At 39.8% G+C, this 16,538-nt stretch overlaps 1 protein-coding gene across 1 annotated transcript in view; it reads left to right on the top strand.

Moving 5' to 3' along the window:
* ST8SIA1 (ST8 alpha-N-acetyl-neuraminide alpha-2,8-sialyltransferase 1) overlaps positions 1–13,788 on the top strand; it is a 66,792-nt gene extending 53,004 nt beyond the window's left edge. The window contains exon 4 of the mRNA XM_042834882.1: positions 6,787–13,788. Within this exon, the coding sequence (XP_042690816.1) occupies positions 6,787–7,273 (487 nt within the window). The 3' untranslated portion in view covers positions 7,274–13,788. The remainder of the gene's footprint in view (positions 1–6,786) is intronic.
* The last annotated feature ends 2,750 nt before the right edge of the window (positions 13,789–16,538 follow it).

A 16,538-nucleotide genomic window follows, 5' to 3' on the forward strand; every position in this document is an offset into this window, starting at 1 on the left:
CTTTTATATTATTTCCACTTCTCTGTGACTTTAGTCGCTGCAATCTTCAAAGAGTCAAACTAAGACAAGCAGCTCATCTTTTGAAAGCTAAGATTCAAACTGTCAGGCAACAGAATGGATTGATGTTTAGCTCTATCAATTTTGGAAGGAGGTATTTATAAGCACATTCTAATTTGAGCTGGCAGAATAACGATCACACACAGTCCCAAAAAAAACAGTGAACACTGATTTTAATGTTTCATTGCTTTAGTGTATAGAGCACCTCAATGTTCCATTGAAAAACAGAGTCAGCTTTCTTTTGGCACTATATATAGTATTCCCAGCATGACAGTGTAAAAGTGGAAATGGGTGGAAGTTTAAAAAAACCCTAATTAATACAGAATCCAATCATAAGATGATCTTGCATCTTCAAAGGGATTAGAGTCTACCTCTGCAATGTCTAACTGAACTATAAGTACATCAGAGTGTTCTGAAGGTCATTGGGTGAGAATAGCATAGAATTAATAAACAGCCTGGCTGAAAAAGATGTAATCGCAAGCACTGCACAGTATGTTTCCTTGATTTGGGGGCTTTGGAGCTGACAGTGGGTGTGAATGTAATCCCTAACCTGAGAAAAGCTATTAAAAATGTATGTAGGAGAATCAGGCTGATTTGTTCATGTTTAATCTTTGGAACCAGAGATGAGAGTAAAGCGTAGGATTTTTGAAGTTGGAAACCTCTATAACCTCGATAAAGAAAGAGGAGGCAGTATGGAGTCTCAGTGATCTGCAAGTTGTATGTAACTAAAGTGAGCGTTGGGAGAGAGGAGCTGAATGGAAGATTTGCTGCCTTTGCATCCATAGTGGGCAGTTAGACTGGGGAAGGAGGAAGGCAAATGGAAAGGGGAAGATGGGGATAGTATCACCCCACCCAGCAGGGTGACCCTACTGCTTGTGGAGGGACCCACAGTGAGAACAGGGCTGAGTTCCTCGCGCTTTAGTTGTTTGATACAAGACTAGATGAAACACTGGGAATCCACCACAGAAATAAAAGCCTTCTGCATTGACGGACGATATTTGGCATCTCTAATTTTTCTGATTTAATTGATCAGTCTTTGTGATTAATCATGTTATTTTATACCTTTTCTAACTGCTCTGAAGGGCATTGCATGCCTGAATTTTTTTGTTTTGCTTGAGGCTTTGAGCAGACTTCCAGAGAGATCAGAGTTGGCTTTGCCATTTACTTCAATGGGATTGTAATTCAATCTTGGATAAGGTAGCTTTCCCTAAGTTAAGTAAACAAAGGCTTATGTAGTTGGAAAACTTGGGATAAAACAAGAAAGGAGACGAATTATAGCACATTAGGTGCTTGTTTCTGAATCCCTGTGTGGACAAGTAGAATAGCCGACCTTGCGCCTTATGCATGCTGGAAGTGCCAACATGGAGAGTAAGCGCATGGAAACCATGGTGCTCTTAACTCAGACACAGCCCGTGTTTTAGTGACATTGGCTACGCAAGCCCCAGATTGGGTGTATAATCAAGAAGTGTCTCGTATGAACAAGTTTGTAGGTCATTAATGAGTGCACCCCTTTTTGAAAGACTGAGTGCAGTGAAATTCCTGGGTCACAGAAGTGAAGGATCAAATGTGTGATTGCAAGCTCACTTGTGACCCAGCTGTAAGTGCATGTAAGCAACTGCAGCAAATTGCTTAATCATTCTTGGCTAATGCTGCCATCAAACTATCTAGAACATTTTTGTAAGGTTGTCTCCTTGCTGTAAGGACAAATGCACAAGTATTTATATGCCTCTTATTCTATTCGATTCCCCTGACATCTATTTGTCTTAATTCCAAAATAATACTCTCAACCTTTTTTTTTTTTTCTTTTCTTTTTGAGAAGTCAGCTTTCAATTAATCCAGAATGCTGAACTTGTGACTTTGCAGATGGCAGTGCAGTTAGTGACTGATGTATCTTCATAGGCATGAGATAGTGGCTCGCAGGGGAGATCAAAAGGAAACTGAGATGCAAGAAAAAGCTGCTGTTATTAGCTGTCAGTGGATTAGCTTACTGTATCTGCAGCAAGTTCCTTGTGGTTGCAGGAAATCATCTCTTAGTATGAGAGAGCACTCCTGTTCCAAGTATCTGCTAGAGAGCATCAGCAGGAACATTAAGAAACAGGTTAAAAATAAACAAACAAAAAAATCCAAACTACTTCATGCTCTTAAGTCTTTGGTTGTGCTGTCAACAGTGAACTGGCTCTGGAAATTTTCTCTTGGATGCATCATTCTGTCTGAGAAAGTAGTCCACAGCATCTGAGGGAATCCTACAGCTGGTAAAAAGGAATTTGTTTCTCTGGTATCTGTGCAGCTGTGCCTACTTGTGCCTGTTGAAAGTCATGCTTTTTAAGTTGATCTGTCATATGAACCTGACAGCAAAAATGTGTTGCTGAGGATTTCATGCGCTTGCTGGCCACTAATGAATGCAGCGGCAGTGAAGCACCCAAGCTGAGCAGGCTGCGATCTGCTTTCAGCAACCTTCACAGCATCATCGCCTCTCCAAGCTGCTGTCAAGCTGCCAGGACACAAAACTGCCAATTACTGAGCAGTTCCTGTCTTCTTCAGGTGCTATTCAAGGCTTGGGAGATTCCAGCTCCACTTTTATCTGAATACTGGCAGCCTGCCATGCATTTGTATGAGCTTGACTGCAAAGGTCAGAGCAATTTCATGCTTCTCGCTGAGAGCCGAGGTGTTGTCAGAGATGTGCTCTTGCACAAGAGATTGGATCTTTTGGTAGGCTTATTTTGAAGCCCCATGATTGCAGAGCAGCTACACTGCAGCCATTGAAAATACTGAATGTTCAAAACATGTAAGGCAAGAAGACACAGGTGCACCAGAAAATGTCCAGTGGAGAGCAACCAAGAGGATGAAGAGTCTGGAGCATCTCTCATGTGAGAAGAGGCTGAAAGAGCTGGGCCTGTTCAGAGGAGGAGGCTTATGGGGATCTTAATGTATACAAACACCTGAAGGGAGAACGCAATGAAGATGGAGACAGAACTCTTCTCAACAGTTCCCAGTGCCAGGTACCGGAGGCAATGGGCACAAACTGGACATGGGCCTGGGCACACTGCTCTGGAAGTTGCAGCATGAGCAGAGGTTGGAGCAGATGGGCAGAGATGTCTCTAGCAACCTCATTCCTTCTGCAAGTCTGTAAAGCACTAACTAGGAACACGTGGCTCCTTATTTCTTATCTAGGCAAGGACTAGCACAAAGGGAGATGTTTGTGTGTTCATCTGAATGCAAGGGTTGTACCAGGATGGCAGCATTCTTGCCAGTACAAGTGGGAAGAAGCCATTATCAGCACACTCATGCATACGCTGCTGAACTTATCAGCTACAAAGGGAAAGCCCTTCTGGTCTCTCTGTTCTCTTTCTCTGATGAGAAGGATATGGCATTGTATCCCAAAAGCCACTGCTGGGGTGAGATTGCCTGAAAGGCTCCCTGTCTACATTGGTTGTTAAAGGCAAGTACACTTGAGCTTCAAGTAAAGTATATTGACATTTGTTGATGTGTACAATTTGTCCCCAGATTTTTCAGTCTCTAACCATCCTGTGAACAGTAAGAAAGCTGGACAAGCCACCTGTTTGTACAAAGAGAAACAAAAAATACAATTTGTTTCTAATAATTCCCTTCATGAGGAGCACAAGATGGGAGCAGCTTTTTGGCTGTTTCAGGTCATCGGACGAGCCATAATCTGCATGTTTTATGCTTCTGCACGATCTCCTGGCCACCTGTGTCATGTCCATCTGGGCACGAAGTCTACTGATATGGCTATACGGATAACTTTTTTTTTCAGGAAGTGATGTAATGAACAAATCTTTGCAGTTTGCAGTTACATGACAAATGCCATCCATTCTACATGAAGTCCCTCTGTTGACCATTATCATAGCAGTGTCATTTACTTCTTATTACTTCTAAGGCATTTTGGGAGATTCATGTAGAATAAATGTAAATGTGTCGTGGCAATGATGGTGTATGAATATTCAGAGACAATCCTTGTCCCTCTATGATTATATCTGAGCATTTCAAGTGTATTCAGCTTAAAGCTGCACAGTGCTTTTCTGTGAATAGTAAATTTGCTGAAGAATGAAGCTTTAGAATAACCACATCTATTTTCCATGTGAAGTGATTGTTGTTAGCCAGCTGTAAATGGAAAAGGATGTGGTAAAACTGGCTTCCAGGATTGACAAGGCTGTATGTGTATTCCTCTCCACCACTGCGAAGGCAGCTGAAGCTGTGTACTCGAGTTCCTTGTACTGTGAAAGGAAGTTTGAGCCCCTCCCAGGGGGGTGCCTCACATTGAGAAGAGTGCAATATGCTTAAAGCCTGTTCTACCTTTCATAAGCTATTAGAGAATTTTTAGGATAGGGTCTGAAGGCTCCAACGCATAGGTGAATATTGAATATTGAGATTATTTTCCCCCTCAGTGACTGAGTTTTCTGATGAAAATGGAAGAACTTTCTTAGGTTGGACCCAACTCCTATACCTGGCAGGTTGTCCTGCTGCTCTTCAGGGAGAGAATAGCAAAGCTGTTTGGGGGAACACTTACTTACAGGTGTGAGAAGTCTCATAGGTGGTATGTAGGACAGTGAATTTCTGCCAGGGTACATTGGCCTTTGCTGGCCCTCTACATCCAACTGTGTCTGTTCTTTCTACAGAAAAGAATGCCAAATGCAATGTTATGAAATTATTGTTTTGCTTCATATGTTCAAGTTGGATAAATTTCTTGCTTGGATGACACAGGCTTTGTCTCCATTACTTACTCCACACAGAAAGACCAGATCTGCACAGTCAAACAGTGATGAAGAACCATGCAGATCTCAGGGGTTTTGCTTTGGAACAGCTTTACTTTAATCCCACCAGGACATGTTGAAAGAAACTTGTGGCAAATCAGCAGACCAAATATTGAATTTTGAAAGTGTCAGCAAAGTCTTTTAAATTAGTACTAACATTTTCTTCTACCAGAAGAAAGACTCCAAAGAATCTGACGTGTTCATGAGATACTTCTATGTTGCTGAAGTTTGATTTTTTGTTGGCAGTTGTATCAGATGAAATTTTAGCTGATGCTTCTTGAGGTTTTCTGACATCCTATTCAAACCCATATATCTTGCTGTGTGTGTGATTTTTACCAAAGGGGTTTTCATATCAAATGAACTCAGAGCATATAAAAAAGGTGCTCTTATACCTATCTCTCTACCTGTGCCAAAGAAAGGAAAATGTCCACTGCCAGTGTCTCAGTTTTCTTGTTCTGACTCTGCTGTGTGATTATGAAATCGGTTGTGATACATACACATGTCTCAGCCACAAGAAACTGAGAAAGAGGAGGCAGTAACAAGATGAGAAAGTCATTCAAGAGCTGAGAAAAAAATTAGGGATCATGTTTGGGAGAACATCCCAGCTGCTAAGCAGGAGGCGCCGGTAAGGCTTGTGCAGAAGTTACATGGATTCTCCTTGCCTACTTGCTACTGGTGCTCTGAAGGCTGCAGCGACTCTGGAAAGGGAGCAGATAATCAAAGGTGAATCACAGTGATTTTCTCATGCTCAGGTGATACTCAGAAGTATCACCTCGTACAGCCCACAGTCCAGAACAATAAGTTTTCCTGCTTCTTAACAAGTTTGTTTTTTAAGTATTGGATTTTACTAGTCACTCTGGCTGACATCTCTGTCACTTGCACCCAATGGAGCATATTCAGGAAACTTTATTGTTTTTCTGCTATGTGCTTTGTGTAGTGTTAAACATCACTGAGGGTGCTGGTATGTGTGAACTGCCTACAGCTTCCTGCCAGATGTCTCATTCATCTTGGCATGCCAAAAGTACATGGGAAGGAGAGGTTATATTCTTGCTAAAGTGCTGTTTTTGAAGTAGTATTCAAGTCTAAATTCAAGGATGATGTAGATATCAGTTAATCAAGAATAATGTAGAATCAGCTATTGGCTACTTAAAGAAGTTGTAACCTGATATAGATTTTGTAGCAAGAGTTAAATAAAACTATAAAAGCAGAGAAATAACGTGGATCTATACACTGCCTTCCCCAACTAGTCTCTCTTCTAACTTGCACATTACAAATATTAACTGCTTTTAAACCTATTCGCTGTGTAACTCCTACCTTCTTAAACATCGTCCCTGAGTGTCACTTGGTGCCTGCTGCTATATTTTTGTGGTGCCACTTATCCTAAAGAATTCTCTGAGATTTTTCTCAAGTTGAGAATAAATGGCTATGGTATCATAATCTAATGGAAATATAAATCTCTATGCGGACATAATAAAAGCAAATCTTACAAGTCTTAAAATTTTTATAAGGCCAGAATTTCTATTTGATTATTGCTTAGTATTGCTTGTTCAACATGTAACTTGGATTCTTTTTTAGTACACCTTTAGGAAATAAGAACAACAACACAGACTTCAAAATCTAATTTAAAGATTTCTATGCCTGAAAATGTAAAGAAAAATGTCACTAAAGTGATCAATTTTCGGAAAAATTATTAGTGTTCATGAAGGGTTTGTGAGGAGATGAAATCAGAAACATTTTATGCTTTGGAGCTAGCAGGATACCAGATGGTTTTTAACTGTCTGTTCAGGTTCACTGTTTTAGAAGAGACACTCAGAAATTTGTCAGGAATTTCTCTAGGCTCTGGAAAGGTGTGCAGATCAGTTGCAAATCCGTGTGTGAGTAACAGCTTGTAGGTGGATTTTGAAATGAGTAGAAAAATGTTTGTATGATGACCAACAGACTTTTCTCTCTCATTTTACAGATTCCAGAATCTGCTTTGGTCTCGAAAAGCATTTGTGGACAGCGTGAAGGTGTATAATCACAGTTACATCTATATGCCGGCCTTCTCAATGAAGACAGGGACGGGCCCCTCCCTGCGTGTCTATTACACCCTGAAGGACTTCGGTGCCAAGCAGGCGGTGCTTTTCGCCAACCCCAATTTCCTGCGTGACATTGGCAAGTTCTGGAAGAGCAAAGGTATCCATGCCAAACGACTTTCCACAGGACTTTTCCTAGTCAGTGCTGCCCTTGGTCTCTGTGAAGAAGTAACGATTTATGGCTTCTGGCCGTTCTCAGTGGACCTGCATGGGAAGTTTATTAGCCACCATTACTATGACAATGTCTTGCCCGATTCCGGATTCCATGCCATGCCGGAGGAATTTCTACAGCTCTGGTTCCTTCATAAAAGTGGTGTACTGAGAATGCAGCTAGAACAGTGTGAGGACCCTTTAACCCAGTCTTCTGCCTAAGGATCGTAGCAGTCGGTTTGGGAGATCCACTAGTTTTTAATTTCCTTGCTCTCCTACAGAGAGTTCTGATCTTCTGTTGATTCTTTTTAAAGGGAAAATAATCATGGATCTGCATGGACCGTAAAAATGCTGCTTGAAAGCCAAATGGAATATGTCCTTAATGTATGTTCTATGGAACTGCGGTGGGGGAAACAAACCTCTCCATCAAGTCCATTCAGCAGTAATGTGAAAATAATGTCAGAAGCAACTCAAATGAACTTTCTGGGTGACGTTTTTAAATGATGTAAGAAGGGCATTAAGGCTCAGAGAGAAATGGGGCCACCCACAAGCTTTTGCTGACAGTGCCAAATATGACTGTCTGTTCAAAGATCCATTTCATTCCAGATTGGCGCCTCATGTAACTCTTTTTTTTTTGGTTGTTTTTCCTTCCCTTGTGAGTGTGCTTGTGTGTAGTGGTAAGGGGTATAGAGGAAAGTGTGTGTATTGTTAACTTTCTTTGTTTCTTTTTTTCCATTTTTTGTTTTCCAATGGAAGAAAGGTGGAAGGTGTGAAAGCCTGAGGAGCTGAGTACCATCAACTCCTAAGACTTGTGAATGTGAAGGGCACTAAGAATCTGGTAGAAGAATGTATTGGGAATGCCCTGCTACTGAATATAGATGAACCTACCTGTTGTAGGTTTTGTCAGGATAGTTTGGTCATTGCACTTATATCCATATTAATGCTACCTTATGGGCAACAGCTGGTTAAGGTAAATTGGCTTGAAGATAAAAGTTGTGGTACAAAAACAAAAGTGAAGTGCAACCAGGTATTAACTGACCAGCTGCAAGATTTCTGTAGTGACTTTGGTAGCAGGGATTGCTCCTTACTTGTTGTGCTGTTTTGCCTTTGGGATTAGTTCCGTGTTCATTTGGACTCCACATGTTCAGTGACTATCAAGGGGATTTGAGGTGTTCAGTGAAATGCAAGATAAGATTCTTCATGTGCTTCTAACAGAAAAACTGCAGAAATGAATGTAAGTGTCATTTAAAATCAGTTGAAACTTTGAAAATCCTTTCTCTTTGTGCTACTAGCTCCTCTTTTCGGATTGTAACATTAGCCTTAAAGACTTGTACTTCTGTTGCAAGATTGTCTCTGGTTGAAGAGAGCCTGAAAAGTAAAACAGCCTTTGGGAGCACTGAAAAACAATATAGCCAGCGAGAAAAAAAATGAAACAAAGCAAACAAACAAAAAAAACCACCGGAAAAGGCAGGCACTTACGTAATGCAGCCTTTCTCTTTGCAATCAGAGAATTATGTAAGCGTGCAAATTGCACTGCGGCTGCTCCGGTCAGTGCAGTGCCTAAAGGACTGTTTTATTTTTGGATATTACTTGGACAGCAGATGATCCTATTGCCATGTAAATGAGAAATCTTTTTGTTTGCTTTGTTCTAACACTGTAGGACAGGAAGAAAATACTTACTTGGTCCAGAGTGCAATTTCAGCTGCAAGATGCTATCACTGTTAACTTTATAATCCAAAATAATGTTCTCTTTCTTCTACTTCTATCGTTAGTAGCTGAAATTCTAGTCAAAATGTTGAAACAACAAAACTGTCGTCAGGTTTCCACAACAATTTCCTGTGCTACCTGTTTTAGCTCCAAAGTGCTAGTATTTTGGGGAATGTGTCCTATCATATGTTGGCAACCGCTCTCTTTGTAGACTACAAGCTGCAAGTTATATAGATATAATTAAAAAAAAAAAAAAGCAACACCCCTGGCTCTTCTTTAAATATGAATAATTCGACTATCTATGTAGGACATTGAAAAAAAGCCTTATTTTGCTTTTTAAAAATATGTTTTGGAATAAAATCTTCTTCCTAAATATGGGTATTCCAAATATGCATTTGGGTATTGTTCCTTAGGATTACAGTGTAGCTCTAAATTGCAAAGGGGAGATTTGGATTAAATGCTGTTTTAGAGATTGTTCTGATAAAATCTGAATGTGCTTCTGTAACCCATTTTATCTCTGTCCATATGCTTTTTTTGAAGTACAATCAACACATCAATAGACCATCACTGATAATTCATTCACTTGGATTATATTTTATCTATGATATGGATACTCAGTAAGGAAGGATTTTCTTTACTGCTCATTAGGACAAATTTTTACTGAGCTGCCTTTTGTAGAAAACAGGTGCCTGTATGGGTTTTATGAGATGTATGAAGTTTTGCACTTTTTAGTTCTTAAAAGAAGATGCTATCTGTGAGAACAGCAGTCAAAATATTGTGTGTTAAGATGACACTTCAGAAGGATGCCACCATTTCCCAGGGGTGTGGGGAAATTAGGAGAGTAGGGGAGAACTGCCTCTGTGCTTGTTATTTTTGTCATTTGTACCAGGACTTGAGAATTCAGTTCTGAACTTCTCTGGCGACTCTCCGACACCCTGGAAATCCCTTCTCTCATGTCCTGGGGAAAAGATCTCAGTAAAAGAAGAGAAAAAATGAGTATTTTCATAGGAAACCTCAATGCAGTATTTCATAACAACTGGCTTGCTTGTGTTCAGTTAGTGCCCCATGTACCTAGGAGCATTGTATTCTCCGCAAGGCTGAAGCTGACTGAATCTTGTCTTTGTGTGCCCCTTTTGATGTTTGCAATCCTGAGGTTTGCAGGGAGATGGTTTTCAAAAAATGATGGGGATTGAAGAAAATATGTTGTTTGTGATAAGTGTGGCTAATGTTGGAAAAATTGGTAGTTTGGGCTCTGTTCATATCTACTTATAGAGAATATAACTGCATCTTACAATGGCAACCACATTTGATAGGGAAGTAAAGGCTTTGGGGATAAATAATTTTCTATAACTTCCAGAAAACTAGTAGCTTAGGAAAGGAGAGAAACAAAAATAAGTTCCTCTTTTGAGAAGGCAAGTCTACAATGGGAGCTCAACAGAAACCTGTTTTAGTTGGCTGACTTGGCACTTCACACAGGCACACTGGCCAAGAAGAAAGTTTTTGCCCTACAAGTGAAAAAGGATGCAGGAGGGTTCTGTAAGTATTTTGTGGCAAGAGCAGTCACGGAGAAAATGAAAATCTGTTGGGAATCTGAGAATGGCAACTGCCTAACAAGAATCTTGGAGTTAATACACTCCATTATTTCTGCTACTTAGTGTGAGATTTACCTGGTACTAGTCTAGGGGAAGTGGGACCCATGTATTGGGATTCTTGGTATGAAATGTGGAGTTACGTGTAAGGGTTTGAAGTTGTATCACTTTTGAAGAGGAAGGCTACACCAGGGAATAGGTGTGGTCACATCCAGGACTTAAGCATTAACACAGAAATCAGCTTCTCGGAGTTAGCAAACTGTGGGAGGAATGAATATATCCATCTGCATTTAGCTGGGTGGTTAATTTCTGTCTATTGACAGTAGTGTCCTGAGATTTCATTGCTTTAGTAGAAGTGAATAGAAATCTTAAGGTCTTTTAATGAAATTCCTTACTTTAGTTTTTCTATTTCCTCTGCCAGCCCCTGAGTTTCTCCAGTATTGAGGTTAATGCCTGCACCAGGTTGAAAGCTACTGCAATTCATCTTCACTAAAAGCTAGTTCAGGCTTGCCAAATGATTTGTTCATGTTCTTAGTTATTAATTTTTTCATAGAGCTGCCAAGATACAAAAATGCTGGAATCATTGCTCTATAGAGGGTGCCACCTGATTATAAACAGAACGATCAAATCCCCTCATAGGAGTTGTGCATGGAAGATATTTGGCACTGAAATCAGTTTAGGTATAATCTTTTCGGGTGCTTAAGTGTTTCTAGGGAGACTAAGGCCAATGTATGAACTTCTGCTAAAACTGTATAAAATTCCTCCTTTCTGTTGGTTATGAATCTTTTGAAGCTCATTCTAAAGCAAGCAATTGAAAGAGAAGCTGGCAAATTAAAATCATAAGAGTATATGTGCTCATGAGAATAAAAACATTTTTTAATTTGATACAGACCTTGCCATAATTCTGAGGACTCTCCTTCATGAATGCTGTGCTTCATGTTTTTGTTGATACGAAGATTATCATTTGGAATGAACTAGCTGCAGAAGTCAAAGATCAAAGCCTCTGTTACAGCTTAATCTTTATAGAATGTAGAAATATTGGCTTTTTTATCAACCTCAATACACTCACCTTTTTGTTAGCTTCATCAGAATGATGTCACAGCATACGCTGCTGAGTTTGCATCTCTTCGGAAGCTGAAGCTATAAGCAAGGCATCTGCTGTTTTAAACTGAATCTCTGAACCGTGGTAGTTGCACAAAACACTTCCTTCATGCATATTCATGAAAACTAGTTTAAAATCTGGTTCACCCTATCCTGAAATTGACAGTGAGAACAGAAGTGAGGAAGTGTGCAATCTAGAAGTGGGGATGATGAAGGAGAAAAATGCTAACTCACCTTTTGCTACCTGCTTTGGTTCTCCATCTCGATAGATTAATAAGCATTGGACCAAGTCCAGACTGTACAAAGGACAGGCATTTTCCAGAATGCTGGATGATGATGGAAAAGATGAAGATCAAATCAGTGGTGTAATAAATTGGACTGTAGAAATTCTAGATAAAGATTGCCCATTCCAAGCAACCGCAGGACATTTTCTTCTGACAATGACTGAAAAACAGACTATCGTCTGTGACATAAGGTTTTCTGCAGGATGGCAGCAAAGCAGAATGTGATGGCAGATGTTGCCAAGAGGCAGTGAACTGATTAAACAGAAGTACAGCAGAACAAAGAGAGGTGATGAAAAATCCATCTTTCCCTTCTCTACTTCCATTCACTCAGAAACAAAAGTATAACAGACTTACTGGCTATTGTCCTAAGTCACCACCTCCTTATTGAAAGGATACTGTGGGATTTAGTCATGGGTTATTAGAGTTGGGGTAGTATTGTTAAGTTGTGGTTGAACTTGATGATCTTTTAGGTCTTTTCCAACGGGGGCTATTCTGTGATTCTATCTGTTAGCTGATGTTTCCTACTAACAAAAAGTCAGCAGACCTTGTCTGGAAGTGGCTGGTCCTCTGCATCCTGGCTGTCCGAAGGGTGCTCTGGGGACTCTCCTCTATGCTGGGACATCCCTAATGAGATCTGCTCCTAGTATCACACAGTCCCTCCACTTGGGATCATCTGGGCCTTTTTTTTATGCCCAAGAAGTCAACATAAAGTCATCTCTTTGCCATCTTCCTGATGATCATCCTCCTTGGGTTTTGAAGGGTGATTTTAAAAATCAGCCATTAAGTAGATAATGCACTTTGTAATTTTCAACCATATTTTCTTCAAAAGTAACTGATAAAACCAAGAAGAATTAGCTGTAAGTTGAAAACATGACTTCACTTAGGAACTGATAATTCAATCACTGGAGAACAAAAAGAGCATGGCAGAAGGCTGTGCTTTTCATAATGATTGTTGTAGAATAACTTCTAGTTCCTCAAATTCCCAGATTTCATCACTTGGAATCTATCAGGTGCTTGACTTCTTGGTGGTTTTTGAATGAAACAATTACTGAATGATCTAGTGGCCTGCTAATTAAATACTAGGAAACTCATTTTCCTGAAGGAAATACAAATAACCAATAGGAGGTTCAGCCCGGTATCCCTACCTGATATTTCTTTCGCAGCAACAAGAAGTTAAACAGTTAGTTATTCCTCTCTGATTATTCAGGATGAGCCCTGGTGTATTCAGAGCCCTGGTGTATTCAGCCTCTTTAGCTTAATGCACATACTTAAAATGAATGTCACCATATATGTCATCCCTGGTTCACACATACAACACTGCAGAGCAGGCCTGAGATATGGCAAGGTTATCACTTTCTTCCTTCACAGCCAGAATGCTGGGCTTTCCGAAAACAGTGGCAGACAATCTATTGCTTTGGAGACCAACCCGCTTCTCACCCCAAAGCAATTTTGATTGCTGGCAAGTCTCAGTAGTACCTATTAAAACTGCATCTTAAAATGATCTCCACCTACTCTATGCTGTGGTTGCGTTGGTCAACTGTTAAGATAAATATTTATCCCATCTTGGTCCTTCTAAGGCAAGCAACATTCAAATCACCTTGAATTTGCTGTGTTATTTAGTATTTTCACCTTTCAAGTTCAACCTTTTTTTTCTTTTAGTCTAGACATGGTTATATCATGAGTCAACCCAAAGGCAGCATAAGAAAACGTCACCACAAATAGTTGTGAGAAAGGATCTCAATTTTTGTTAAAATAGATACACCAGTAACTGAAGAAGCAATTCTCAAGTTATTCAGTGTTTGTAGATTTTACTCGAGTCTGTGCTTCTACAAAGCTTCCAATTTTAGGCTACTTTCATTTTTGTCAAAATGAAATAAATAAAAAATCCAACCAAACTGAGAACATCGGTTTAGATCTTCTGGAGTCTGTCTGTTACTGTTTCTGTACAGACATTTAGGGGTGGCATCTGAAGAATCAGACAAAGATCAGAAGGAGATAAGGAAAGTAACACAGTTTTTTGATAGAGGAAAAGGAGATACCTACATTTCGATGCTTTGCTGAAGTTATACAGATGTAAGTTCTTTGCTCTCTTGCTTCTCAGCTCCTCAGTTCTTGTGGTACTGGGGAAAAATCTGCCAAGTCCACAGGTTGTTTCAATCCTCCCTTGCACTGTGTGAGTATGATGAACTTTCTTCTTGGTATTCAATGTGGAAATATGGAAACACAACACAGGAACATAGAGCACTCCAGTTTTATTAAAGCTGAATGTGACCAAGCTTGCATGCAGTATTTCATGTCTTTCCAGTGTTAATTACTGCATCAACTCTAAAGTACAGCAGAGACTTTCTTATTTCTCATGCCACTTATAGGATGTTTGATGTCTTTCTTCCTGCTGTGAATGCTCTCTTGGGTGAATAGAGACTTACTTAGCTTGCTCACTGAGAGAGAGGTGCTGTGAGAGTTGGTTACCTCACATTTGGAAAGTAAGGGTAGAGATTTAATAAATTGCAAAGCTTTATCTCTTTTCAACAGCTAAGGCAAACAAGTAAATATACATATTTGTTTGACTGAATTTATGCATCCAGGTTAAAACCCACCCTCATGGTTAGCAAGTACACAAAGGACATTCCCTTCAGATAATGCATAGCTTGCAGAAAGCTCAAACTCATAAATTTTAATGAGAATAATAAGTTTTCTTCTGTCTGCCCAAATCTCCAACTTATAAACCAAATTCTCTGCTCTCTTCTACCATTCTGACTCTGGACAAATCAATAGAATTGCAGAGATTTTAATCAGCTGCCTGTTCTCAAACCTGAGGGAATTCATCCTGCGAAAATTTTAAATTGAGCTGTTTCAAAGCAAATCCAGGCAATGCTGCCTACTTACAGGGACCTATTCTGTAAGCTACTGGATTTTTCCCCACAAGTGAAGATCATGGATGTTTTCTGCTGTACTTTGCTGCTGTGAGGCCAATATCTTTCTGCATTTCAAACATCTGCCGCACTGAGGTATCATGATCTGAAATCAAATCATGACTTAGGTCCTATATGAGGAATTGTTGCAGCAAGTTGCAGAGAAGTGATTCATGTACTGCACTATCTGCCAAGTAGATTTTGTGAGGTGGATGAAAATGAAAAAAAGATTTTTCTGCAATGTGAAGCTTCTTCACTGACTGCCTGTATCTGAGAATTGGATGTTCTCAAGTGATTTATCCTCCGTGATGGATCTGAAGACTGTTAATGTTTCCAGTCATTGTCAAATCATTTTTTCAGACTTTAATAATGCAATGAGATGATCTTTCCCCCCCTGCTATTCAAATGCAATTTTTCTTTTCTGATAATTCTTGAAGGGAAAATTTTTTCTACTGGCAATTTATATCAAAGGCTCAGCGCTGGTCTAAGATATCAGTTGTCTTAAAATGTTGAAATGGTGGTTCTTCTGTTTTCTCGCTGTGTAGTGCACTCTTTCCATAACTCTGTATATGATGACTGACAACAAATTACTTTTCCTTTCAAACATTAAAACTCTGAAAATTCTTCTGGCTTTTGTGGAACACCTTCTGACTGCAGGTGTCCACGTATTAGACTTCCTGCAGCCAAATCTTGAATCTTTGCATTCATCTTTGTTAACTCAAACCAGCCATCAATAACATACAAATTCATTTCCAAAATAGCTTTCAATGTAAAATGAGGAACCTTTAACAAATGCTCATGATTATGACCTGCTACCACTGAGGTGAAATAATATTTTTTGTTTTCATTGCATTCAATATTTTTTATTTTCACTGAAGTTACTATCTCAGATGAGGTATAAACAGCTGAAGTACGTATATCCGGTTGTCTTCATGGTTTCTCTACATTCTTTCTTTTCCATTGACCTTCCTTATTTTTTGTTTGTTTGTTTGCATCTCTGTGACCGTTTTGCAGATTCTCATAGAATCATAGAATGGTTTGGGTTGGGAGGGTCCTCAAGGATCAAGTTCCAGCCCACCCGCCACAGGCAGGGCAGGGCTGCCAGTAGGTCAAGTAGCAGATCAGATTGCCCAGGGCTTTTAACACCACCTGCCTTTTATCTAGCTTTTAACACCACCAGGGTTGGGGCATCCACAGCCTCTCTGGGCAACTTGTGTGTATCATGTACATAATGTAATGCATCCTATCTCTAAGTAAGTAGAACACCCATCTGAAGTGTATCCTTTTAGAGAGAACTTTGGCTTTTTTTCACCTGGGAATTAGCATATGCCTTCTGTGCATCCAATATCAAAATCAGTACTAAGTGTGATGTACAGCAATTGCACTTTGTAAGGTTTCTGTTCCTCTGGAGTCTTACCAGCAGTCTGAATTTTAAATGAAGAGGATTTTGCACTCTTCTTGAGTGTTCTGGTCCGAAAGCACTGATTCTGGTGTTAGTGTCTCAGCTCTCTTAGAAGCAGAAGCAATGTCAAGTGCTGTAGTAACCTGATAGCAGTGCTGCCCTTCTTCCTATGTTATGGAAAGGAAAGTGGTGCAAAGCATTTTCATGCCATATTTTAGCCCTTTACAGGTTACCTTCCTTTAAAATTATTATTATTATTATTATTAATGAACTCAAGGACTCAAGGACAAAAATAGATATCAAAAAATAGATGAAATTCTGTCCTTACATGTAAATTTCAAGACTCCTAAGCCGCTGTATTTCCTATGCACACAACTCATCCTGCTTTAACATGTGATACTGCAGGTTCCATCTGGCTGTCTCTGAAAGCTCAAGAGAAAAGCAAACACAGATATGAAGGAAATTAAAGGTGCCTCACTGTGATATTTTTAT

Source organism: Centrocercus urophasianus, unplaced genomic scaffold (genome assembly GCF_019232065.1).
Source record: "Centrocercus urophasianus isolate 14NV4802_14NV808 unplaced genomic scaffold, USGS_Curo_1.0 seq_5, whole genome shotgun sequence".
NCBI lineage: Eukaryota > Metazoa > Chordata > Aves > Galliformes > Phasianidae > Centrocercus > Centrocercus urophasianus.